Source organism: Asparagus officinalis, chromosome 4, assembly GCF_001876935.1.
Source record: "Asparagus officinalis chromosome 4, Aspof.V1, whole genome shotgun sequence".
Classification (NCBI taxonomy): Eukaryota; Viridiplantae; Streptophyta; class Magnoliopsida; order Asparagales; family Asparagaceae; genus Asparagus; species Asparagus officinalis.
This window is the reverse complement of record NC_033797.1, coordinates 11,905,418-11,931,458: the sequence shown is the minus strand read 5'-3', so window position 1 is coordinate 11,931,458 and position 26,041 is coordinate 11,905,418. Positions and strand designations below refer to the sequence as shown.

The window sequence follows — 26,041 nt, the reverse complement described above, 5'->3', positions numbered from 1 at the left end:
CCAGCCCCCTTTTCCTTACCCTCCTTACCTCTTTTTGTAGTCTTCTTCCTCCGAGATTCTGATCTTTGGTTCTGACTACGTATAGGAGGGCGGTTTGGGGGTGAGCGGACAGGCTGCTGAGTCATCCTTCACTTTACAGATATAGACTGGTGATTGGAAGGGAAGTCATTCGAGCACAGGAGAAGATATCCCAGATCTGACAGACGAAGACTGGCGGAAGATAGGCTGGCTGTTTAGCCACTCATTGATTTACAGGTGACGTCTGGCGACTGGAGGGGAAGTCATTCAGGCACAGGAGAAGGTGTCTTGAAGATGTCCCAGAAGCGACTTGGGAGCAGAGTGAGCTGTTTTATGCACGAGATTTGTTAGAGTTAAGATCTTGATGGGACCGATCAATACTGGAGCAGAGTGAGCTGTTTTATGCACGAGATTTGTTAGAGTTAAGATCTTGATGGGACCGATCAATACTGGTGTTGATCGATGTATATCTTGAAGGCAGCTTAGTTGGATCTTATCATCTTAGCAGGGTCGGGTCGACTTGTGAGTCGTTCTCGTGACTTGCCGATCAAATAGTCGAATGAGCTGCTGGCCGGGTAGACAGCCGAGTAGATGGTCGAGCCGACTATCTGAGGAGTCGTCTCGATTATGAGGCAGGTGGACTCTTGAGGAGTCGTCTTGATTTATAAGGGGTCGGCTACTCTCGCACTTCGTGTCGGCAAAGATGACTTGCTTGCTTCAGCGGGTTAATAGACTTGCTCTCGGCTAGGCTTTTGGGCCGCTAAATTGGTTTGGATCATAACTCTTTTGTTAACCCTGCAAGTTGTATTTTCTGTTTCAGCAGAGCATGTCTGTGGTGGGCAACTGTTTGGCTCCTTTAGCTATATGTCTTCAAGGAGATATTTTTATAAGAGGACGTCCATAAAGAGACGCTATCCTATGCATCCCAAATTGTTTTTAGCTCAAATTTTTGGATTTTGGTATCAAACTCGATGGCTTCACACGCTTGGATGCTTTCTATGGTAGTTACTGAATCATCGTGTATCCAAGATGATGAACTAGTGCATATTAGATTAGAGAATGTTATGATTTGCTATGAGACAGACCTATTTAATTAATACAAGGCAGTTATGTGAGACTAACCTCCACTGTTGGGGGAGTTGAAAGTTTAGGCTATTACTTTTGGAAAAGGATCATGTGGTAGGTAAGTTTGTTGCATCGGGTCGTCCCACTATTGAGTAGGTTAGTGGGTCTTGCTCTTCTTTAATGAGGATTATTACGTGAAACTGCAGTCACAATACCTTTTGATTGGACAAAGATATTGTCACGCTGTCTTGGCTTGGATGATTTTAAGTTTGCAATGAAGTATATGGACTCTCACACATTGAACACCTCAGGTTTAATGTTTAAATTGTGTTCAATTCCAGAAGCACCTCAGGATCATGTGGTAGGTAAGTTTCTTGTCTCAACTAAAATTTCCATCTGAGCAATTAAGACTGCTTGTAAGAATATATGTGGTGGTTGATTGATATGAACATGATGGCCGTTTGATTGTTGATTGTGTATTTTTAATGAACCTCAACGATAAGGTCCCCCCACCCCCACCCCCCCAAATGTTATTCCGGAGATCACTTTATTACTCGTTTTCTACTTATTAAAAACTGTGTCTTGTGGAAGCAGTATTTGCAGCTAATCAATGCTCTGTTAGGTTCCATAACTGAGGCCTATCAAGACCTGAAACAAGCAACAATAATTATTTGTAGAGCTGGGCCAGAACTAACTGAGCCTGGCCTATAGTTGAAAGTAAAAAATTTTTAGAATGGTTCATTGATAAATAGTTTGAAAAAATGCCCACTACATGCTTGTTTATTGTTAAGCTTTATGGTTTAATCCCAATCTAAGAATAGGTAAGCATGTCTGTTAATTAATTTTCCCTTTCTAAGAATAGTTTGAAAAAATGCCCACTACTAGCTGATTGTGGTTGGATCTTCATCAGATACTGTGGCATCCACATGTTGCTTATGTATGGTAGAGCCTCTTTTTAAGGGGCTAAAGTGCAGGCCACCCTCAATCGCTTCCTTAGTTTAATTGGCAACTGATTGGTATTCATTTTCTTTATTTTGTAGAATAAGTGATCCATCAAATGAAATATTGGCAGAAAGACAGCCTTCCTTATTGTTAAAAATTTTCCTTCCTGTTTTTCCATTATAATTTCTTACTTGATATATGTTGATGCAGCTTTTACTATGCTTCTTATATCTCCTTAAGATACTAAGTCGAGGCCCCAGCAAGTGAATTGGTACGTTCTGCAAATGGGACAAACAAATTATCTCTGTCATTCTCTTAGTTATTATTTTATTAAGAAGTTTTCCTGCAGTTATTTATGAGAATAGCATTTATGAGAATAGCAAGTGTAGGAAGTAGTGTAAATAATAACATTTATTTACCTCCGGGTCCATGCTTTACCTGAAGTCCCTGATGTAGAGAATTATACATGTTTTCCATCCAAATGCATTCTCTGTTCCTTTGTTGAATTCTTTTTGCGCTCTCCGTCAACATTTTTTGTGCTCTAACTAGAATATTGTGACAGGGTTTAACTAACCTCCCATCCACCCAAAAGGAAAAAAAGAACGTTAGTTGTCTGTTAATAAAGATCCATTGCGGTTTATTATTAGTTTATTAAGTGTTTCATGATGTTCTGAAACTCTCTAGTTCTCATATAACTATTTGTCCATTAAAGGAAGAGATATGATACAGTTCAGTTATTTTTGGGTTCTTTCTTCATAGCGGGTGCCTTTTAGGTCTTAAATTTCTGTTAAAAAATTCTGAGCAACCAAGGGACATGCACTAAGGGGAAAGAGACTGACGTACTACTTGTTCTCAACACTAGGACAAATTGTTGCGAAAATTTAGGGAAGTGTTTTGCTCTAAAGAACCGCAGTTCGAATATATCTATCTGAATTAGATGCTGTTTTTTAATCATAATATTACATTAACCCTTCACCAAATTGTTGGACTCCTGAGGAACTAAGGCTATGTTGACACTGTACACCCCTCTGCAATCCACGGCCGTGAGCCTTAACTTGCCGCAAAGCCATAATCGATCATTAGAAGATCATGCTCTCTGCTAAAAGTTTTAAGTTCTATTAGAGTTTCGTCGGCATTAATAACATAACATCTTGGGACAGTTAGTCGGTTTTACTTTGTGGATGCCTAATTTCTTCTGACTTTTCTTGCTCCTGCAAGGAAACAAACAGGCCTCAAATTTTTCTTGCCCTTGTAAGGAACCAAACAGCTCCTCAACCAAGAAGGGCTGAACTTTTGGCGGATGGTGGCTTTGTAAAGTTTGGAAAAGGGAAGTCTCGAGTTTTGAGGATTGAAACTAGAACAACCTGTTTTATTTCAGTGTCACAAAGAGTAATAATTGTCCAGGGTTAAATGAAATAAATGTTAAAAGAAGCTTGAAACAATGATCATCAGTAATCTGTGCTAAAGAAATTTCTTTTATTTGGATTTCATGAACTAGTTCATATCGGTTATTCAGGATCCAACATCATTGATAACTTAGAATGACTTATAACCCTATCAAATAACCCTGAACATCTTCCAAATAATGAGAATATAGCTGCTCTGTGGTTGATCCATGAGTTAGTGATGTGATCCAAGCCAAAAGACACTATAGCCAATCTATTAACCAATTTATTGAAAGAGGAATACGTCGCACCTCTTCAAAGAATTTCCAGCACTATTAAAGTATCGGAGAATTGTTTTTCCCCCCTGAACTTATCGTGTTCAATGTTATTTGTTCATAGTTGCTTTGATGATGAGCAATCAAACAAGCTGGAAGGCTATTTTTATGCAAATGATGTGAAGGGGCAAGGTTACTAGTACCTTCACAACAATGGTTTGGTTTGTTTCTGTTACTTGATTTGAAGTCATTACAGTTACCCTACTTTAAAAAAAAAATATAAGCTCAAGTTTCTAAATTCTTCGTAAGATAATTTCAAACTTGACTAAAATCATGATGTTGAATATCTGCATTTGTCGTACTATTTCAAAACCTCATGATATATCTACTCTTTGTCATTTCTTTTTTAACGGTATCACTCTATGAAACCAGGTATCTGATGGGCATGGAATCAAGAAAAAGCAAGATAAGAGAAGACTGAGTCACGTCAATGTCTTCAAGGCTTCCTTCGAGGGGCTGTTTGTTTGGGCTAAAAAGTGGAGAAAATGGGTTTTGGAAAACTGACAGCCCATTTCTTGTATTTCCCTTCACCTTCTGACGTTTGGTTCACAAAAACGAAAGAAGGAAAGAGGGAGAAAACTGGCGTTTAAAGGAAAATTTGGGGCCGATCTGTTTTCTGCCCTTAAGTCCCCGATTTTGCAGAATACTCGCGGAAAGTGAAGAGGAGGTTCCTGCCTCCTCAATCCCGTCACCGCTCCCTCTCTCTCTCCCGCCTCCCTCATTCCCTTGCTCCTCCTGCTTCGCATAGACGAACAAAGCCGAAATGCTCTAACTTTTTTCATAATTTTGGCCCATTCTCGTATATAATCATAGATTCATGGATCTCTATGCCCTAATTTACTTTCTAGGGAATTATTGATGGGTTTTTTTTATGGATTTATATGTGAGATTTTTGTGAAATTTTAAGACTTTTCTTCAAATTTATGGGAAATTTCTTATGGGTTTCGCATGTAGCAACATCACAAAGAGATCCAAGTTCAATTTTAACGTTTCCTTTTCTTATGGGTTTCGCATGATGGATCTCTCTGTAACTCAGCTTGAAGTCTAAGCTTATGAAGTCTAAGCTAGTTGTTAACGTTTCCTATTTTACGGGTTGAAGTCTAAGCTTGAAGTCTCAGCATCACAAAGAGATCCAAGTTCAATTTTAACGTTTCCTATTTATGGGTTTCTCCAATTTTCACATTTTGAGAGCTTATGAAGTCTAAGCTAAACTTGCCTCAGGATATATGTATATGTTATGTATATAATTTGTTAGTAATTCAGCTTTTGTTGTATCAACATAGAACTGAAAATAAGGTGCAACTACAAAGCAGTTGGAATAAATGTCTTAGTAGTCGACTACAAAGCTTAGTAGTGACTACACTGAGTCTATTCAGACTCTGTGAAGTCAAGAAACAAGCTCAGTAGTCGACTACTATGCTTATTAGTCGACTACACTGTACATATGTAGTTTTTGGATATTTGACTGAGGATTTTATAGTCGACTACTAAAGGAATTATTCGACTACAGATATTAGTGCTCATATAATACACATAGTAAATAAATTATTATCATTAAAATTATATCTTAGGGTCAAGATATCCAACACTAATTGTAACCTGACATGTTCAACTCTTCATTGATATCATTTGCCTTTAATGTTGGTATCTACTTTAATATGACGCTTGTATTTTAGATGGATGGTGATTTCGACGAAGAGACTGTAGTTAATATATGTTCGGGTGCTGCACTATCTGTTTTAGTTATGGTTATGACATTCATGAGGAGAATGCAAAGTAGACGTAGTCTATACGTGCAGGTCCTAGTGAGGAAAAAATAATACAATATAAAAATAGAAAACAACACATGGACCGGATATATAATGGATTTAGTGATAGTTGTGTGAACTATGTTATATTGCGTAGTGGTGCTTTTATGAAGCTTGCAGAGATCATGAGGAGGAATGATTTATTGCGAGACTCAAGACATGTCACAGTGGAGGAGCAACTTGCTATGACTTTGAATATATTGGGGCATAAAACTAAAATCGAAGTATTAGGTCACATTTTATTAGATCTGGCGAGACTGTGAGTAAGTATTTCAACAAAGTGTTAGAAGGAATTTGCCACATATGACCACGTCTGTTGAGACAAGACGGAATGAGGTTTCACAGGAGATCCTTAGCAACCCTCTATACTATCTTTATTTCAAGGTATTCTCTCCTTAATTTGTGATTAAAAGCACGTTTATTTAATTTAATAAAAAATAATCAATAGTAATTTTTTATTCTCTAGGATTGTATTGGTATGATAAATGGGACACATGTTGAAGCTATGCTACCTGCTAGTCTTCAACCACGATTCGGTAGTCGAAAAGGTGTTACACAAAATGTTTTAGCGGCTTGTACTCCAAACAAGTTGTTCACTTACATATTAGCAGGATGGGAAGGTTCTGCAAATGACTATAGAGTCCTTCAAGATGCATTGACTAGGCCCCAGCCACATGGTTTGAAAGTATATGACGGTAATTTTATCAAATCTTTAATTTTAAGTAATTACTTCAATTAATAAATGATATTCAATAAAATTTTAACAAATTCTAATAAACACTTTCACGTCATGCAAATTGTAGGGAAGTATTACTTGTGTGATGCGGGATACACGACCATGCCGGGTTTCATCTCCCCGTATCGTGATGTTCGTTACCATTTGAAGGAACAAATAGGAAGAACACCTAAAAATAGAAGAGAATTATTCAATCTTAGACATTCTTCTTTAAGGTCTAAGATTAAAGCTACATTTGGTTGTTTGAAGAATCGTTTTAAAATTCTCACCGCAACGCCTCGTTACCCTTTTTGCGCGCAAGTGAATATCGTATTAGCTTGCACAGTTCTTCACAATTATATTGCAATGGTTGACCCGGATGATGATATATTCAATGAGACCGTTGACATCGAAGATGATGAAAGAGATGTTGCTAATGAAGATGATAATAATATTATTGATTTTTCTCAACCCCAAACTCAAAGGGAGCAAACACAATCAAGAAACGTATGGAAGGATCGTAGAGATCAAATAGCTTGGAAAATGTGGGTTGATTATTGCGAAAAACATAAGGGAGGGAATACTAATGAAATAGGCATGTGACGCAATGTGATAGTGATGTTGTCTTATGTTATGAATTATTCTATTTTCATGTACTTCATTTTATGATGGCGTGTGTAAAACTATGTAATGTTAATTTAGAAACATTTGTATGCTACTATTATGTGCTGTATGGAATTTTCTCTTAGGACACACTTTCTTTACTCAACTTACGTTTATTTTTTGTATTTCTCTATAACTATTTTCTAGGTATGACCGACAACCTCAATTGTGAGGAACTTGATAAGGTCAAAGGTAAGAGTACGGCATCAAATTCATCGCCTAGAACCCTAAAGAATTCATCAATCCCTTGTGGGTTCAACCCGGGATTTATGCCTTATCAACTAACTGATGTTATATAGGGATGAGAGAGCTGCCACCTTCCAAATTTCAGTTCAAACAAGAAGACTGAAGTACCCATTCATGGAGAGGATGGATCGCGAATCAAAAAGCATACTTTGGCAGTCATACTGACAGTAAGATTCTAGTACAAAAAACTTATAGATGCGTTAACAGATGACTTCCTACATCTATTTCCTCTTCACTTACACATAAATTGAACGGATAAATAGTACCAGATGCCTCTTTCTGATTGATGAGAAACGTAGCTGAAAAAGTGCACAATCCAACGAAACAGTAGCACTAGAAGAATGCTGAACCAGTGCATCAATCTTCAACAGGTTTTGATGTTATGCAGGGGCATTTTTTATCAGCAAAGTTGATATGGCAAGCTCCGCCTTCCAACCCCTTGCTCAGGCAATCGGTGTTGCAGTTTTGATCGCTGCATGTTGAACCCTCCATTGTCATCATCCCATCGTCCACAAAAGACAAGTGTATTTAAGTGATCCATAAGCGTTAAGGTAGTAAAAGAGTTAGTTTAAATAACTTTTGGATATGAGGAGAAGATCGAAGAGCAGCAGGTAATTAGTCCAGGTGTTTCCACAACCTGCAAGAAAATATCGGAATGCTGTACAAGTGAATTAGTTCAATTGCAAGTAAAAAGTATAGACACGTGCAATAAACTCAATCTCTGCATACCAACAGTGCTTTAGATATGCAGGATACAACAAATTAGAAATATCGTACAGTTAAAATGCTATATACCGACATTTAAACTAAAATGCTATATACAGACATTTAAACTATCTTTAAGTTGATACCTTGGGTAATGTATAGAAGCACTTTCAAACTAGGTTTATGGAAGAGTTCTCATAGATAGTGGTGTGAACAAATTGTCATGCATGATCTCTTGTTTCTTTAAGAATACAAGCATGAGTAATCGCAGTGCAATGTCTCAAGAATCAGTTGCTTTCACCAAAGGGTTTGTACGAATTTTTTTGGATAGACAGGTAGATAGTCTGAAACTAAACATGTTAAAGCTAAACTGTCACATGCCAGGAAAAAAATGAAAGCAAAAAGATTGAATACATAGACCCAATAAGATGACTCCACCAGTGCTATATGAAATTTATTCCAATTTTTCTTTGATCTAAAACTTTCATTTTAAAGCTTCAACTAGTTTCTCAAAGTTCCAATCATCTACGCCGGCTTATATGAATAGAAATAACAAGTGATGTAAAGTAATTAGTGAATTGATTTTTCTAGAGTTTTTGCCATAAAATCCGAGGACAGGCTTTGAGACTTTCAGGAAATGGTGCGCCTCATACTGGCCCTTACACGATTAAATCCTGGGTACTTGTAGTTGATTCATACCAATTACGCAGCTCTTCTATAGGCATCAAGTTTATTTACATTTTTTCAAAAGAAACAATTGTCTACGATGTCAAAGCTAAAGGTCATTTCCTGATATATAATATACTAAATTAGAAAATACTTAATGTAAATAGTCGTGCATCACATTCACTATAAGAATTGATAAAACATAACTATACAGTATTAGTCAAGACATCACCTTTTCTATAAGGGCATGTTCGTTTGTTTTCAAAAAAGCAAGAAATGGAAATGGAAATAGTGGAAATCTCAAAATAACCCATTTCTTCCATTTCCATCCCTAAAACTCACCCACAACATCCAATAAAATATTATTTTCATCCAACAACTTATCCACATCATCTAATAAAATATTATTTTCATCTAACCACTCATCCACCACATCTAATAAAATATTATTTTCATCTAACAACTCATCCATCACATCTAATAAAATATTATTTTTATCCAAACATCACTCAACTCATCTCTTTTATTATTTCAAATCACTCACATCATCGAATAAAATATTATAACAATTCACCTCATCTCATTAACATTTCATTTCTTCCATTTCATTTCTTCCATTTCATCCCAAAAAGTTGTGAAAACACATTTCTTAATCTTTCTTCACATCAACCAATAATACAATGACAACTCATCCCATCTCATTTCATTTCTTATTTTTAAGAATGAACCGAACAAAAGAAAACAAGAAAACTACAGGAAATAGGTTTCTTATAATTCATTTCCTTATTTTTTCGCCAACCGAACAACATCAAAACTAGTTTTCTTAAAAAATCACTCACATCATCCAATAATAATGTGACAACTCATCTCATCTCATCTCCATTTCTTTGATTTCCTTTTTTTTTAACCAACCGAACACTCCAAAACAATTCTTCATTTTCCATTTCTTTGATTTTCCATTTTTTTAAGGCAAACGAACAGGCCCTAAATCATCAAGAGAATAAAAGTAGCTACAGAAAATCCTCCTCCTCGCAAATGCCTAGTCAAGACATAATCTCAAAGGAAAAGGCTATCCCAGACATTTGTATTACCCAACTTATTCTAGGAACATACAACATCCTTTGGATGATCCAAATAACACTGCATTTGTATTACCCAACTTATTCTAGGAACATACAACATCCTTTGGATGATCCAAATAACACTGGTAAAAGAGTTTACTAAGAAATAAACACCAGGATGATCCAAATAACACTGGTAAAAGAGTTTACTAAGAAATAAACACCAAGAAAGAGAGCACTTTTAGTGTTTAACATAATCTGCATTCTAAGACGACAATTGTTAGTCTAAGTGTGTAGACCCAAAGCTGCAATCGAAAAGACGAAGAAAACAGTCAGAAGACTGTGCGGTCGACCGCAGTGGCAGAGCCGGTCGACCGCGTGCACTGCAGGAGACTGAGAAGAAGTTTTCGCTCTGGTCGGTCGACCGGCGTGGCCGCTGCGGTCGACCGCAAATGTGCACAGGACCCTGTAAACAGATTTTTCTCTGGCCGGTCGACCGGCCTTGGCACGGCGGTCGACCGCGACGCGATTCGTGCCTTGTTCCTATTTATTTCTAGAACTCCTTGTTCTGCTGCCGGGTTTGTTATAAATACCCAAACGTTTCTAGGTTTGTAGTGACATCAATAAAGAGAGCTTTTTGGCTGCTTAAGAGAGCATTGAGAAATCTCAGACAGATTACCCTTGTTGAGAGTCTTGTCTATTTGTTCTTCTTCATTAATAGAAAGATTGTGTGGTGTGGCCTCCGAGGACGTAGGCACTGTTGCCGACTCGGTAAACTCTGTGTGTTCGTCTCTTACTGTTTTTACAAGGTTAGATCTTTATTTGTGTTTATTTCCCTTCTACTTTTCCTAACTTTCAACACAAGTCCGAAGGGCTAAGTGGTTCGATTGATTTTTCGAATCGCCCAACAACTTGTATCAGAGCTTCGCTTCAGCAATTTGTGTGAAAGCTCATGGCAGAGGAAAGCAAAAAAAAAACCACAAAAAAAAAAAAAAAATAATCATAATTGTATGAAAGCTTCGACTGCGATCGGATTTCGCCGCTACTGGAATCGTAGATGGAGAATTATAAATAAAAAAAAAATAATAAAAAATAATCAAATAACGACTATCTGTACCAGGATTAGGACTTGTTTATCGCGCGCTTCTGGCAGGATAAGGGAAAGAAGCACGACGCGAGTCAGATGGTATTGGGGAGGTACTGGATAGGAAGGCTCTAGGGCAAATCCCGTTTAGTTCTCCTCGCCCAAATCGAGTAGCCCACATATTCTGAGGAGATAGACGACGGTGGCGGCTTATGCGATTCGCTCGCGAAGATGGTCACCGCAGCAAACCGTCGGCAGCCAAACAAGGTCATATAGATCAAAACTTCTTTTCAACCTCAAGATGCAGATAGGCACGCGTCCTTCCACCGATGCACTCTCAGCGAGTCATACATCGCATGTTGATCATTATCTCGTTCGACATCACATTCGATGACGAAGTGCAGGTCCCTTTCTACTACTTATCCCAGTTGCCGGATAGTTGGCGTAGTGTGTCTGTACGGCAATCATCCAATGTCGCGTGGGAAGAGCAAGTGTGTAAGTCCTGATATGAGGTTAGTTAGCGATGATTCTATCGAGGAGGTTAGAAGGAAATCGTACCGAATCAGAAGGTTCAGGTTCAGCCTAAGTTTCGAGCAGAGAGGCAGAAGCCAGAAGAAAGGGAACCAGAACAGGAATCGTCGAAAATGCTAGAAAGAGAGAGCAGCTAGCAAAGGAATTTGCAACTGAAGGATCTGGGTGCAGCGTACGCAGATTCTAGCGGATGCGAATGCAGTAGGGATGAAGTCTGACCGGAACATTAGAGTTTGAGCCAAGCTGAATACATTGACGAAGGTACTTCAGAGGCTTCAACATGCAGAATGCCTAAAGTTGTTATGCAGCACCTGACCTTGGAAGTCGTTCAAGTTATCTGGAGCCAATCGCCTAAAGACATATGCAGATAGAGGCATATGATACGCAGGATGGCATATTCTTTCGCACATTGGGAGTTCTCATGTACGCGATGTTTGCACGAGGCCGGACATCGCCCATGCAGTGGGAGTTGTGAGCAGATTTGCAAGCAATCCAGGAAAGCAGCATTGGGAGGCCGTAAAGTGGATAATGCGGTACTTGAGGGGAACAACGAACAAGCCACTATGTTTCAGGAATCCTGTTCTGCTGGGGTTTGTTATCTAGGAATCCTGTTCTGCTGGGGTTTGTTATAAATACCCAAACGTTTCTAGGGTTTGTAGGACATCAAAAAGAGAGCTTTTTGGCTGCTAAGAGAGAGAGAATCTCAGAGAGATTTACCCCTTGTTTGAGAGCTTGTATTTTCTTCTTCAATTAATAGAAAGATTGTGTGGTGTGGCTCCCGAGGACGTAGGCACGTTGCCGAACCTCGTTAAATCTGTGTGTTCGTCTCTTTTACTGTTTTTACAAGGTTAGATCTTTATTTGTGGTTTACTCCTACTTTCCTACTTTCAACACAAGGTCCGGAAGGGCAATGGTTCGATTGATTGTTTCGAATCCCCAACAACAATTTGAGAGTCAACAATCAACATGTTGCTATGTACCCTAGAGAGATGAACATAAAACTGCTTTCTAACATAATTTCACAATCGTTTCGAAATTCATTTGAGATGGCATTTGCCTATAATTTAACTATCAGCAAATGAGTAGATGAGATCACTAGTCATTCATGAATCTGCAGCTTGTTTTTGACACATATTTCTCAACATTTTGGAACCTCAGCTTCAGTCCCGAACACCTGCAAGCCATAAGAATCTTTATGTTGATAAACACTATAATTAGTTGTCCTCATTTTACAATTTTAAGAAAGAAAGCCATAAGAATCTTTATGTTGATAAACACTATAATTAGTTGTCCTCATTTTACAATTTTAAGAAAGAAAGCCCTTTGGAGAATGGGAAAAACCAAACAGAAGTGAAGAAAATATAAATCCTAGTTCTTTTTCTAGAGGATATTCCAAAAACAAAGGAAAAACTAATTCCTCTAGAAGTGACAAGAACTTGGTAGGATAGAGTAAAGGAAAATAAATTGATTTGAAAAAGGACTTACGCAAATGTTTTTTTTTCTCAAAGACTGATGCATAGAGTTGAATACTGCAGAACGAAATGTAAAGTGATAAATGCCAATTTTCCAAAATACCTACATAAAAATGTCGTTCTCTATGCTGTAAAGAGATTCAGAAGTGCGTCAAATAATCCTTCCAAAGGAAAAGCATAATCGATAAGGATTGAATAGTAGCCATCACACCAAGCATTGCTCTAGAGATGCTAGTGTCCTCCCACTAGTGGTTATTGGTCTCGTACTGATAGGGTTCCTTGGTGTATCTTAGATATAGATCTCTACGATAATGCAAGGCTTCGACTCTGGGCATGTTTGGTTGGCGAAAAAGTGCAAAAAGTGGGGGAAAGAAAACTTACATGGGTGAAATTTGATGTTTTCCTCCACTTTCAGATGTTTGGTTCGTCAAAGATATAAAAGAAAGTGGGGGAAGAAAATGGGTGCCAGCTCAGATTTGGAGCTGGGAAAATTTCCCCTCCATAAGGCTATGTTTGGTTTGAGAGAAAGGGAGAGAAAAGAAAAAGAAAGAGAAAGTAAAAAGAAAGGAAAAGAAAAAGAAAAGAAAATGATAATCCTTTTATTGTTTGGTTAGAAAGAATATTGTAAGGAAAGTTAGAAGAAAATTCATAAGAAAGTCATTTTCTCTTGTTTGGTTACCTTTATAAGAAAAGAGGAAGAAAAGTATCACAATATAATTTTAATTCATACTTTTTAGAATTAGATTCAGATTTTAAATAATTTACAAAAAATAATTAAATTAAATTATGATTCTATCATATTTTTTAAAAAAATTACAAGTTACCGAACATGTTTGCACAATCTTAACTAAGAAAATTTAGTCAAATTTACGATGACTCTAAATTTGCATATAATTTTACATTGTCTTGGACTTGCAAGTTATTCATAACCTCAGGTGAAGAAAAATGATTCCGAATAAGCTCTAGACAATGATGCAATTCAAGCATAATTATTCAAAATTAGTATCATTCATATCTTAGGAAGTAACAGGTTAATAAACATGTATTAATCCATTTCTCACACATAATATTTACAGAACAACATTTCTCACACATAATATTTGCAGAAAGAAAGGTCAATGAAAGAACCAAAAACAAATCTAAAGTTAGAAGAAAATTCATTAATTAAAGAACAACATTTCTCACACATAATATTTGCAGAAAGAAAGGTCAATGAAAGAACCAAAACAAAACATTTCTCACACATAATATTTGCAGAAAGAAAGGTCAATGAAAGAACCAAAACAAATCTAAAGTAAATATCATGATATTCCTAATATAAAGTATATAATCCGTTTCTAGTCACAAAGTCTATTACAATCAATTTCATATAAAAAAACCTTAACCAACATAATCTATTACAATTAATTTCATATATAGAGAATCTTAACCAAATAGAGAGAGAAAAATATGCCGACGTCCTTGGTTTTTGACTTTAGTGAGCCCATCAAAACATCAATCTCGCATCCTTCATCTCCTGAAATTAATTCAAAAAATTTCAAATAAGTAGAATATAAAGGTCCAATATAGTTATAACTTAGAATTTGCTACAAATTATATCTAACACTGTAAAAAGTAAAACATAAACGAAGACGTGAGCTCCAATATAGTTATAACTTAGAAGTAAACCAACATAACTCTCTATCACAATGAAGAAAGATTCATACACTTCTGCCTATTTGTTCTCATGTGACGATCCCACAAATCAAACCAAGATCCTTGTCTGCTCCTATTTGTTTTTGTTAATACTTAAGATTGTTCCTAGCCACTAGCATCCCAGAATTTTCTACTAGAAGATGAAAATGGCGATGTAAATTACCTCTACGAATTCAGAATCCCTTTCATCCCAGATGAAATTACCTCCTAGCACTATAGTAAAATATTCATAGATACCAGATAGATTTTAACAATCCTAGACAATAGTAAAATATTCTTGCTACCTTGAGCACAAGCTACTTCAACATCCTTCTCCATCTTTTCTAGACGACGTACTGCATTCTTGCACTTTTCCAGGTCTGTATCCTCGTCTGGGTGTTTGCTCAGCACAGTATGAAGTGCAGAGACAATCTTTTCAGCTGTTCCTCCAATAGACAATTTCTGGTTTAAGTTGAGAAACATTGATAAAGCGCTTTCTTCAAGCCTGAGTGAGAGCTCAACAAATACTAAGCAGAAAGGAGAAATTGAAGATTGAATTCTTACTGTTTTTATAGAGCGCGAATCTCTTCTCATGATCTTTACAGAACCAGAACGTGAGCGCTTTTTATTCAATTCCAATGCAGGGAGAGGTTCAGAACCAAGCATTAGATCCTTAAGGCCTCGTGCACGAGATCCAAAAACTCTTCTTTCTTCCCAAATATTAACCTAAAAATATTAAGCAATAGGTAAAATCAAGAGTTAGTATTTTTTTTTCAAGGTAAATGTGCTAGTCAGGTAAGGCTCCCCACTACAATGGGAAATAATTGACTTGCAGCGAAACACTAGATGCTTACTTACCTAAGAGCAGGTAGGTAACTGTTTTATCAGTTTTGTGAAACATACACATATGAGAAGAATTGTGTCTAACACACCAAGAAAAGTTACAGATGCTTCAGAAGGAACTTTTGATGGAAGTTGTAGGCTGTCTAAAAATCACAATAGATAGCTTATCCCCTATCAACCACCGATGATAGAAGTTACAATCTGACGACTTCCAGAAGGCTGTAATCTGAAGACTTTCGCGTAGATTGCTGAAGGTTACAATCTGACGACCTTCACGACAACTGATGGAAGCTCTACTTCAACAGCCTTCACAATCAACATCGGGAGTTACAATCTGACGACTCTAATTCAACAGCCTTCACAATCAACATCGGGAGTTACAATCTGACGACTCTCATATTCTCAAGGAGCCAAGACGAAGATTACAAGACAATGATCTTTGCAACGCTATGACAAAAAGAGATTACTTGGTGATAATCTCTGCAAGGCAAAACGCGGAGGTCCTCCCCGTGTTATAACATCAAAACGCCAGGGTCGAACCCCGCGTTACAACATCAAAACACCAAGGTCGAACCCGCGTTACAACATCAAGACGCGGAGGTCCTCCCCGTGTTACAACATCAAAACGCCAATTTCTGGTTTAAGTTGAGAAACATTGATAAAGCGCTTTCTTCAAGCCTGAGTGAGAGCTCAACAAATACTAAGCAGAAAGGAGAAATTGAAGATTGAATTCTTACTGTTTTTATAGAGCGCGAATCTCTTCTCATGATCTTTACAGAACCAGAACGTGAGCGCTTTTTATTCAATTCCAATGCAGGGAGAGGTTCAGAACCAAGCATTAGATCCTTAAGGCCTCGTGCACGAGATCCAAAAACTCTTCTTTCTTCCCAAATATTAACCTAAAAATATTAAGCAATAGGTAAAAATAAAATCAAGAGTTAGTATTTTTTTTTCAAGGTAAATGTGCTAGTCAGGTAAGGCTCCCCACTACAATGGGAAATAATTGACTTGCAGCGAAACACTAGATGCTTACTTACCTAAGAGCAGGTAGGTAACTGTTTTATCAGTTTTGTGAAACATACACACATGAGAAGAATTGTGTCTAACACACCAAGAAAAGTTACAGATGCTTCAGAAGGAACTTTTGATGGAAGTATGTGAAACTATGCCTATCAAAAGGATAAGCATGTAAATTATACCAACAACTATCAACCCCTAATTTATGAGCAATAGAATACGCAGATCTTAACGCATCAGAAAATAACACGTCCAAGATTTAAAATTATATACCTACGCAAAGAGAAGGAAAAAACAAGAGGATGTGCTTATATGACAAACATGAATCGTGCTGGTACAGCTGGATTCTAGGAGGCATGATTATGTTGTTAACTTATCCATGCATGGTAACTATAGGTTCTCAAAGCTGCAGAACAATTTTACAAGTTCCACAACAGCTATCAACAAATTCAACACTCATTATGTGCTGGCCTGCAGACAATTACAACTACAATTAGTAGGTGTCTTTCTGTAAAACCTTTAACAGCCAGGCAGGTACACGCAAGCAAGTGAGCAACCATCTAGCAACTTCTCAAATTCTCCAAGAAAAGGAAAGAAGGACAGCATAATTAAAGGACAAATAGATTTCGTAGCAAAGGCAATACATGAGAGGAGATCTCAAAAGGCAATTAGCCTCACAGAACTTGCATTTGATGGTAAATTTCAGTGGCCGAAGCAACACCAATTTATAAGTAACTTTATAGTAAAATAAACTACAAGCGCAGAAGCAATATTATATGAGCAGGTCAAGCATACTTGTAGCAACTTTCTTCAGTAATTAAGAAGGTAAAGATCCTCACCAGTCTAGAAACAACATTCTTTCCATGATCATCACCATTCTCCATAACGACTTTGACGGCTGCTGGAAGAACCTTCCAAAACTCACCAACAAACTCTGATCCTGTCCGCTTGCTGTTTTGCAAGATGTCATTGGCAAGATATAGAAGTGGTACTTTTTGCTCTTTTTGGGCACTATGGAATTGCTTATCCCATGTTTGAACAACTTGTTCTGCATTCTTCCGATGAAATATACACCAATGTGATAAAGCTAACAGGTACGAGTTAAGGTGACACATTGAGATCATCTTAATAATGTAAACAAGAAGCACAAAGCTTAAAGCGGAAGAATGACTGATAGCTAAGAGGAAACATTTTTATTGATTAAAAACAAAAGGAATTTTTTTTCCAGTCATTGTTACAAAAAAGGAAATTGAACACAAAAGAAAGGAGATTGCAACTCCAGCAAATGACATTACCCCAGACACGAAGACATATGACCACCCAAGCATAGATTAACTACAGGACTTAAGAGCGTGCATGAGAGACCCTCGCAGAAGTTAGTGATGCCACCAGTTGTTCAAATTTTTCAAACTCTGATCCTGTCCGCTTGCTGTTTTGCAAGATGTCATTGGCAAGATATAGAAGTGGTACTTTTTGCTCTTTTTGGGCACTATGGAATTGCTTATCCCATGTTTGAACAACTTGTTCTGCATTCTTCCGATGAAATATACACCAATGTGATAAAGCTAACATGTACGAGTTAAGGTGACACATTGAGATCACCTTAATAATGTAAACAAGAAGCACAAAGCTTAAAGCGGAAGAATGACTGATAGCTAAGAGGAAACATTTTTATTGATTAAAAACAAAAGGAATTTTTTTTCCAGTCATTGTTACAAAAAAGGAAATTGAACACAAAAGAAAGGAGATTGCAACTCCAACAAATGACATTACCCCAGACACGAAGACATATGACCACCCAAGCATAGATTAACTACAGGACTTAAGAGCGTGCATGAGAGACCCTCGCAGAAGTTAGTGATGCCACCAGTTGTTCAAATTTTTCGGACACCAAGAAACAACTATTTTACTAGTTAAGGGCTCGCACAGTTCTAAATTGATATTTGGGAAAATTTCCAGCTTCTATAAATGACCAAAATCATTTTAAATCGGGTTTCTCTTGTGCTAACTAAAAGGTTTAATGACCTTTACACCTCCAATTTAAATACTTTAAGTTATTTACAACTCTCAACTGCATATCTTCATACTATTTGGAAAATCGTCAGACACACTAAACACATTTCCTTCTAAAATTTCTAACTAAAATAGAATTTCTTGAAATGGGTAGAAAATAAGCACAACCAAGAGTTCAAATTTGATCTTTATAAAGAAAACATCCATACTAAAAATTAAAACTAGTAGAAAATTCATCAAGAAAAGGATACTTTCAATACATTGCTGAGTGCTATTGAGCTTCGAGAGCTTATCTGCCGGTATCTGCTCGCTGAAAGCACTATTCATCCCAAAACCCTCTTCTTCTCAATATTACAGAACGAGCTTCATCAATACACGCCCAAAACCCTTAAAAAAGTCATAGAAATCAACAAATTAGTCAACCAAAAACCTCCAATTTTCAATTTTTCCTCAAGGAAGGAAAATAATTGACGATACAAAGCTAGAAAACATACATTTTTCACTCCATAAAACTGGTCAAAACGAGAGAAAATTTGAGGACTTGTGAGAAATTGATTTTTCTCATAAACTTGATCAAGTATATTCTACAAACAAACATAAATTCAATAAATTCACGAAACTTCAAGATCAATGTACCTGAAGAAGAGACCTAGTTCCAGAATCCAATTGAGTCAAATTGGCCAACAGCATCACCATCAACCTCACAACTTTACGATCTCCAACCTTATACATCACATCCATAGCAGTACTCACGGTTCCAATGGATACAAGCTCCTCCGCAATCCCATGATCCTGGGAGAGATTGATCAGAGCTTCGGCCTCGGGAGCGGAGAGCTCCGCTGGATCTCGGAGGAGGCGGGAGAGAGGGGGCAGGAGGCGGTCGGAGCGGGAGGAGAGAGGGCGGAGGCCTTCATCGGAGCCTATGAGATCGCGGACGATGTCGACGATGGCGGGGATGAAGGAGATCCGAGAGAGGTCGAGGGAGAGAGATCCGAGAGAACGACTGTTTTCGTCAAAAGTTGCCTTCATCATTAATTTCATTAAAACTTCAAACGTTACAAATGAATTCAAATAACGAAAATAAAAATTACAACTTTCTTGAAAATAAACACAAGATCCGTTTATCGTCTCTTGCTTGCGTGGGTCTTTAGCCTGTGATGGGGACGTCGATATCCGTGGACTACCTGACAATCAGATCTGATCCAGAAAAATAAGGCAGAGCTTCGTCGATCCGCGAGGAGATCTAGAAACTTGAAGCGCCTATCTCGGCTAAAGCGAGATATTTGCTCTTCTTAGGATTACCGGCGAAGGGTAATGCTAAGGAACGGACACGGGTGATGCAAATCTGGTGAAGACCTCTCTTGTGTTGAAGCGCCCGACCACTCTTCACTGCAGCAGGGCTTCCCCAACTCTCCAAAAATCCAGATCCCCAAAAAGTGAGGCCTAAGGCTCCTATTTATAGGCAAGAGGGGGTACAGGGCGTCGGGACACCCCTGGGGTGTCTAGGCAAAGCCTAGACACCCTTGGGGTGTCTTGGCTTTGTCTAGACACCCCGGGGGTGTTTCGACTTTCCCGAGACACCCCGGGTGTCCCAGTTCAGCCTGAGACGCCCCGTTGCGTATGTTTGATTGTTTCCGCCGTAAATTCTTCGTCCGAACTCGGATTTGAGTGATTCCAAGTGCGTTGGAAGCTTGACGAAGAGTTCTATCTAACACTGAGCTGTTCGTGGAGACCTATGGGCAATTTTCGATGCCTACAGATACCCCCTCCAAAGCGTTCCGGACTCGTTTCTTTTATAGAAGAGGCTGGAATACTTTGGATGTGATTGGTCCAACCTTCAGTCGGCGTAAAGGACCTGTAATTAGTTTCAACTCTTGGCTCCTTCGATTTTCGGTCTATTCGATGCTTTGACGAATAACCGAAATTCTTCCGGCGCTGTGTTTATCGCCTGGCCGTCGTCGGAGTCTCGAGTCTACCACCAGTGAGTTGAGTTTGGCTCGTGTCATTGAACTGACTGTCTCTGTCACATTGTGATGACTTAGGGTTTCAGATCACCGTATGTTGACTTCTTGTCACAACGCGTTGACTGGCGTTGACCTAGGGTTACGCGTTGACCGGCGTTGACCTTAGGGTTTCGAATCGTCAAACGTTAACTTTGGTCGGAACGCGTTGACTGGCGTTGACCTAGGGTTACGCGTTGACCGACGTCGACCCTAGGGTTTCGAATCGTCGAATGTTGACTCGTGTGGATTTCGGATCCTCGAACGTTGACTTTTGTTGCAACGTGTTGACTGGCGTTGACCTAGGGTTACGCGTTGACCGACGTTGACCTTAGGGTTTCGAATCGTCAAACATTGACTTTGGTCACAACGCGTTGACTGGCGTTGACCTAAGGTTACGCGTTGATCGGCGTCGACCCTAGGGTTTCGAATCGTCGAACGTTGACTCGTGTGGATTTCGAATCCTCGAACGTTGACTTTTGTTGCAACGCGTTGACTGGCATTGACCTAGGGGTGTTGACTGGCGTTGACCTAGGGTTACGCGTTGACCGACGTTGACCTTAGGGTTTCGAATCGTCAAACATTGACTTTGGTCACAACGCGTTGACTGGCGTTGACCTAAGGTTACGCGTTGATCGGCGTCGACCCTAGGGTTTCGAATCGTCGAACGTTGACTCATGTGGATTTCGAATCCTCGAACGTTGACTTTTGTTGCAACGCGTTGACTGGCGTTGACCTAGGGTTACACGTTGACCGGCGTTGACCCTAGGGTTTTGGATCGTTCGTCATTGATTAGTGTGGATTTCGTCGAAATGTCCAACAACCGACGAAAAATAGGCAAATTCGGACTTTGAAAAAGGTTCGGGGGGGTCAAAATTGGGTTAAGACACCCAAGGGGTGTCTCAACAAAACCGAGACACCCTTGGGGTGTCTCGGTTTTGCCGAGACACCCCTTGGGGTGTTTTGGCCAAAACCGAGGTCCCCCCCTCATTTGGTTTCTTCCCATTTTGTTCCCCCTCTTTGCTTTCTGCTTGTTATTTATTTTATTACCTTTTTTGTCCCATTCTTTTTCAAAATTCTTTCAAAGAGGATTCTTTTCCTTCTTGTTAAACTCCTTCTTCTTCCCTTCAACCGCTCCACCATTGTTCAAATCTCTTTCAAGAACTCCAAACCCACACAAAGTGTTTCGGATTTTTGTTCCCAACCTTGCCGAATTAATCACTCCTCCAGAGCTATTTCATCCTCAAACTAAGGAACAAGCTTCTTGATCTTGGTAAGTTCCCTTCACAACATCTTTCTTTTTAAGAAGATTGTAACTCTATGCTTGTAATGGGGATACAACATGAACCTACATGCCAAGATCATAACTTTTCATTCTAATGATGATGGGTTGTGAGTATGAATCAAAATTTGGGGGTTTTATGCAAAACATGCAACATGGCCGAATTTTGGAGGGCTTTTATGCAAAAGTGGACTGAAATTTGTAGGGGTCTTTATGCAAAATGGGACTGAAATTTTGGGGCTTGGACTTTAGACCCACTTGGCCACAACTTTGAGGGGTGTTTCATGCAAAAAGACCACAAATTATTGAGGGTTTTATGTGCAAATATGGGCCGAAATCTTTTTGGGGGCTTATTTGCAAAATTGGCCGGAGAATCGAGGTGGTGTTCATGTAATAAAGGACTGAAATTAGGGTTTGGATCGCATGTCCATTTGGTTGAAAATTTGAGGGGTGCTTTATGCAAGAAGACCAATGTTGTTTGAGGGGTTTATTTACAAAAAGCAACCCACAAAGTGTAGAGGGGTTTATTTGCAAAAGGGCTGAAATTTAGGGCTGAAATTCCAAAAGTTTAGACCACAACCCAATAACCAAAGTTTTGATAAAGGCATGTGGATGTTAAATTGAAATTTGTGAAGGGGTCTATATGCAAAATTGGCTAAATTCTACAAAAGGGCTTATTTGTAAAATTAACCAAAATTGTGGGGTATCGGGGGTGCTATATGATCAGATATGATGACCATGACCCAACTCGAGCGTGTCCTTGACCCGAATTTAGCCTTGAACACGAAGGGTATTTTGGGTATTTCACCAAAATTCACCGTAAAAAAAAGACAATCATTGTTTCGCATGCACGAAATTTGTAGGTTTAACTAGACTTCAACTATAAAATCCTATTTATACATAGGATTTTAATTAAAGTTCTTAATTTCCCTTTTAAATTTCGTGTATTCATATTGTACCTGACTTGCTGCTTTTCATTGCAGATTTTCGATGTCTCCACGTCGACCTCGACCACGTAGGAGTCGTTCCCATTCGCAGCACAGCGAGGAAGAGGTTCCTATGGCATCTTTTCCAGCGGCCTCTTTCTTTGGGGGTGAGAATTTACATTTTCTGTATCCCTGATTGACCTCTTCGCGGGTCATAAAGAAAGAACCGACACCCTCCTTCGCGGGGGTTAAGGTTTCGGACTTGTTTTGCTTAGCCAATTCAAGTCTTCGGATATATTGGGGCGATCTCGTGTCGTCTTATACCTCATAGATCGGTGTGTGTCATCACGCTATCTACGTGATGATGCATACCGTTCTCTCGGTGTAGGACACTCGAAATTGTCTCTCCAATCATTCCGTGAATGATTTCTTCTCATTTCTTATGAGACGGATTTTCTGACTCTATCCTTGTGTTTTATTGCAGTAGAGTTCCCCGCGGGCAGCCTTCCTCCTCATGCCAATACTGGTTGTAGCCGGGAGGTCTTCTCTTCAACTTCTATTAGGCAGGCCGTTAGTCCACTCCCTCAGTTTGACAGAGATCGCTCCGACGAATCCTGTCGCTTGATACGGGAAGGAGGGCGTCATTGCTTACGCCAGCTTATTACGGATGCCTCCTTTACTGCGGATTCTTCCTCTACTCAGGCTTTAAAGAAGCCGAGTTTCCTGTTCGGAGATCACATCGAGGATCCTGCTACGTTGACCCTTACCGAGGAACACTGGCTGACTCTCGACGAAGGAGCTCTCTTGTACATTCCCTCCATTCCGCGTCAATATTCTTTCAGTCACTTGAAGGGACAGGCCGTGGAGCGACAAATGTCTTGGCACCTTACTGATGATGCTGAGCGAGTCCAGTGTGGATATGCCTCTCATCACAAGACTCCTGGTTCTAGCGGGTATCATCATATTCGTGGTCTTCGACCAGGGATCATGGGCCTTGACACTGCACCCCCAGGCGAGGTGTCAGCAGCTGCTCCTACCGTGGGTAATCGTCTGGCTCTTCTGGGGAGAAGGTTACCTCCACCAGATTATAGATGCTATGGTTGGGCTTCCTCATTAGCCAAGGGATGGTGGACACGCATGACCAGTTTCGTCTTGGCGCGCTGGGAGAGGGATTTGAAGAGCAGTGGATTGTATGCACCTATACGAGCCACCATGTACGGACTCCCGGTCAGCTGTCGCCATTTCTTGGCGTTGTTAGAGACATACATGCCTGACAGTAACACATTCCTGACCAGCGGTGGTGAGTTAGGGTTGGCCTTGCATGAGATGCATCAGGTTTCTGGTCTTCCGATGGGGGATTGTTCATATCAGGAGTATTTTCCTTCGAACCAGCAGTTGGAGTGGTTGAAGAAAGATGCTCCCGACATGTATGACACTCTTTGGGACCTCACTTGTCACTATTATACCTCCTTGCTCCAGACTTCTCCTCTAACGAAGAAGAAGAGGCAGATCAGCTTGAAGCAGTTTGCTAGCTATTTGTTCTAGAATTTGGAAGGTGATTCCAGCGAGCCCATTCGTGAGTTGGATGTCTTGACCCCTACAGCTATTAATGAGCTGGTGGAGAAGGCCGAGGCTCGCTCTTATACCATTGCCAGTGCTGAGGGAGCTTTTCCTGCAGGAACCAAGTTTCGTTCGTTCCTCCGTCGTGCACAGAAGTCTATTGGGTCCCGGACTCTGCTAGCAGGCTACCTTGCCCTCTGGTTGAAGAAATGTGTTGTTCCGTACCAGCCTTCAGACGCCTTACCTTTCGAGGTACTCTTCCCCGCAGTTCAGCTAGCTTACGGGAGGGAGCTTTCCCTGCTCCCAGCGATGGTTTCTTGCATTCATTGCGGGCTTAGGAGTGTGGTCAGTGGTTTTACACAGGTGGGTTCTGAACCGTCGACCGAGCTTGCCTGTCCTAAGGTCGGGCTTCCTTATACGTATCTGATGGCGTGGCTCGTTCTTCACCGTCCTGACTTGATGTCGGCGCCCAGCGTTGTTGATGTCCCCGTTCCTTTCGTGCAGTTGTTGGAGAGGAGCAGATGGCTCGGGAAGAAATTCAGCGATGCACAACGAGAGCTTCAAGCTCGCAAGAGCTGGGAGTTCTTCAAGTGTTTCCCCCACTTTTCGGGTCGCTATGGTGACGTGCTGATTGACGAGGAGAAACCTAGAAGTGATCGGATTGTTCTCGACGTTGGTTGTTTCCGCTGGTTAGTGAACATCCGTGTTGGGTATCTTGTTCTCCGGGTGAAGAATCGATGTCACATAGAGCCTTACCTCCCCTGCCGTTTTGCTCGTCAGTTCGGTTATGACCAACTATATGTTGGGAATCCGAACCGTGGTCTGCAGGTTGAGGGAGGGCTTATTGATGGCGTACGGTCATGGCTATGGACTATGGTGGGCTGCACCGGAGCCCACTTTGGTCTTCCTTCATATAGGCGCAAGCCGATGATTACTTTCCTCAGTTACAAATGGTTCCTCTCCGCCAATGAATTCATAGGTGTGAGGAGTCTTTCAGAGTTACAGTCCGAGCACTCGGTCCAGGTTGCTATGATGGCTGCTCGTAGGGCTGAGCTTGCTCAGCAACAGAAGAAGAAGTCTGCCAATCCTCCTCTCTCAAGCAAAGACGATGAAGAGCTCCTTCCCACTGACGATGATGACGCGACTTCTGAGGAGGAGTATGTGGATGTAGATACCGACCAAGAAGAACTTGATGCAGGTTTGTCATACTCTTTGATCCTCTTTCTCAACTTCAATTGATATCAATGAAATAATCCTTATCATTCCAGGTAGGACAGCCGACGACCATGAGTCGCTCGCTTCCCGTCGTGCGAGATCCAAGCCTGGTGGCCAAGCTCCTACCCAGGTTAAGACACGTGGCCAGTCCACGCACGAACGACCCGTTGGTCTTATGAGGGCTGGCGCCCCAAAAAAGAAGAAGATTGCTCATAAACCAAACGTTGGTCAGCGTCCTTATGGAGTGGACTTAGGAAACATCGCCGATGGAGAGGAAGGTAATATTTATTTTTATTGCTTTAAGGTGATTTACCTTTTGGGATTCGTGACCATGTTTTATGTCCCAGGTTTTTTTGAAGAGGGCGAGCTTCCACCGGATCCGGTATCTCTTGGATCTGATAACATGGATAGCTTCATGCAGCAGATGTGCGACGCCCTTCATGATGGTTCTCTGGGTATCGATCTGAACATTGATCTTGAGCAGATGAATAGTGTTGAGCCCACCGTCCCATATTCAGGTATATCTACATCCAATGATACCCTCCTCAAGCATGGGGAAAAAGAATCTTCTGTTTTTGGTGCAGGTATTTCTGAGCTTTCCTTTCTTCCTCATCTTCTAACATTTAGGTTGTCCTGTAGATGTCGCGATGGAAAAGCCAGCTGAGGACGGAGCCTTTCATGATGTAGGTTTCGAGGAACAGGGGTGTGCTCCTGTACCAAGTTTCTCGAAACCCGACGCTGGATTATTAGCCGACATGCTGGCTGAACAGACTGCCAGAGGAATCGTGAGACCACCCTTTGGGAGTGATTCACTC

The 26,041-nt window shown here is 40.0% G+C and overlaps 2 protein-coding genes across 6 annotated transcripts in view; one reads left to right on the top strand and one right to left on the bottom strand.

The window, feature by feature from the left end:
• LOC109836625 overlaps nucleotides 1-7,794 on the top strand; it is a 57,293-nt gene extending 49,499 nt beyond the window's left edge. The window contains exons 7-9 of one of the 5 annotated variants that reach the window (XM_020404589.1): nucleotides 7,079-7,123; nucleotides 7,231-7,344; nucleotides 7,566-7,794. The gene's annotated coding sequence lies outside the window, so the exon portion shown is untranslated. Of the gene's footprint in view, nucleotides 1-2,235; nucleotides 2,407-7,078; nucleotides 7,124-7,230; nucleotides 7,526-7,548 lie in introns of those variants that run through there. The other 4 variants (XM_020404588.1, XM_020404590.1, XM_020404586.1 and 1 more) reach the window with 4 other exon arrangements.
• LOC109838187 (regulation of nuclear pre-mRNA domain-containing protein 1B-like) lies at nucleotides 12,363-19,195 on the bottom strand. Its single transcript, XM_020406649.1, has 7 exons — nucleotides 18,880-19,195; nucleotides 18,495-18,630; nucleotides 17,070-17,317; nucleotides 15,951-16,112; nucleotides 14,676-14,832; nucleotides 14,555-14,604; nucleotides 12,363-12,398 (listed from the first exon to the last, which is right to left on the bottom strand). Exons 2-7 carry the CDS (start codon nucleotides 18,568-18,570, stop codon nucleotides 12,363-12,365), a joined length of 729 nt encoding a protein of 242 aa, XP_020262238.1. The 5' UTR covers nucleotides 18,571-18,630; nucleotides 18,880-19,195.

Coding starts and splice junctions, on each gene's coding strand:
- LOC109838187 (XM_020406649.1), bottom strand. CDS start 18,570: ATGAATAGTGCTTTCAGCGAGCAGATACCGGCAGATAAGCTCTCGAAG. Junction 16,113..17,069: donor AGAATGTTGTTTCTAGACTG/GTGAGGATCTTT, acceptor TAATATTTTTAG/GTTAATATTTGGGAAGAAAG. Junction 14,605..14,675: donor TGAAGTAGCTTGTGCTCAAG/GTAGCAAGAATA, acceptor ATTTTACTATAG/TGCTAGGAGGTAATTTCATC.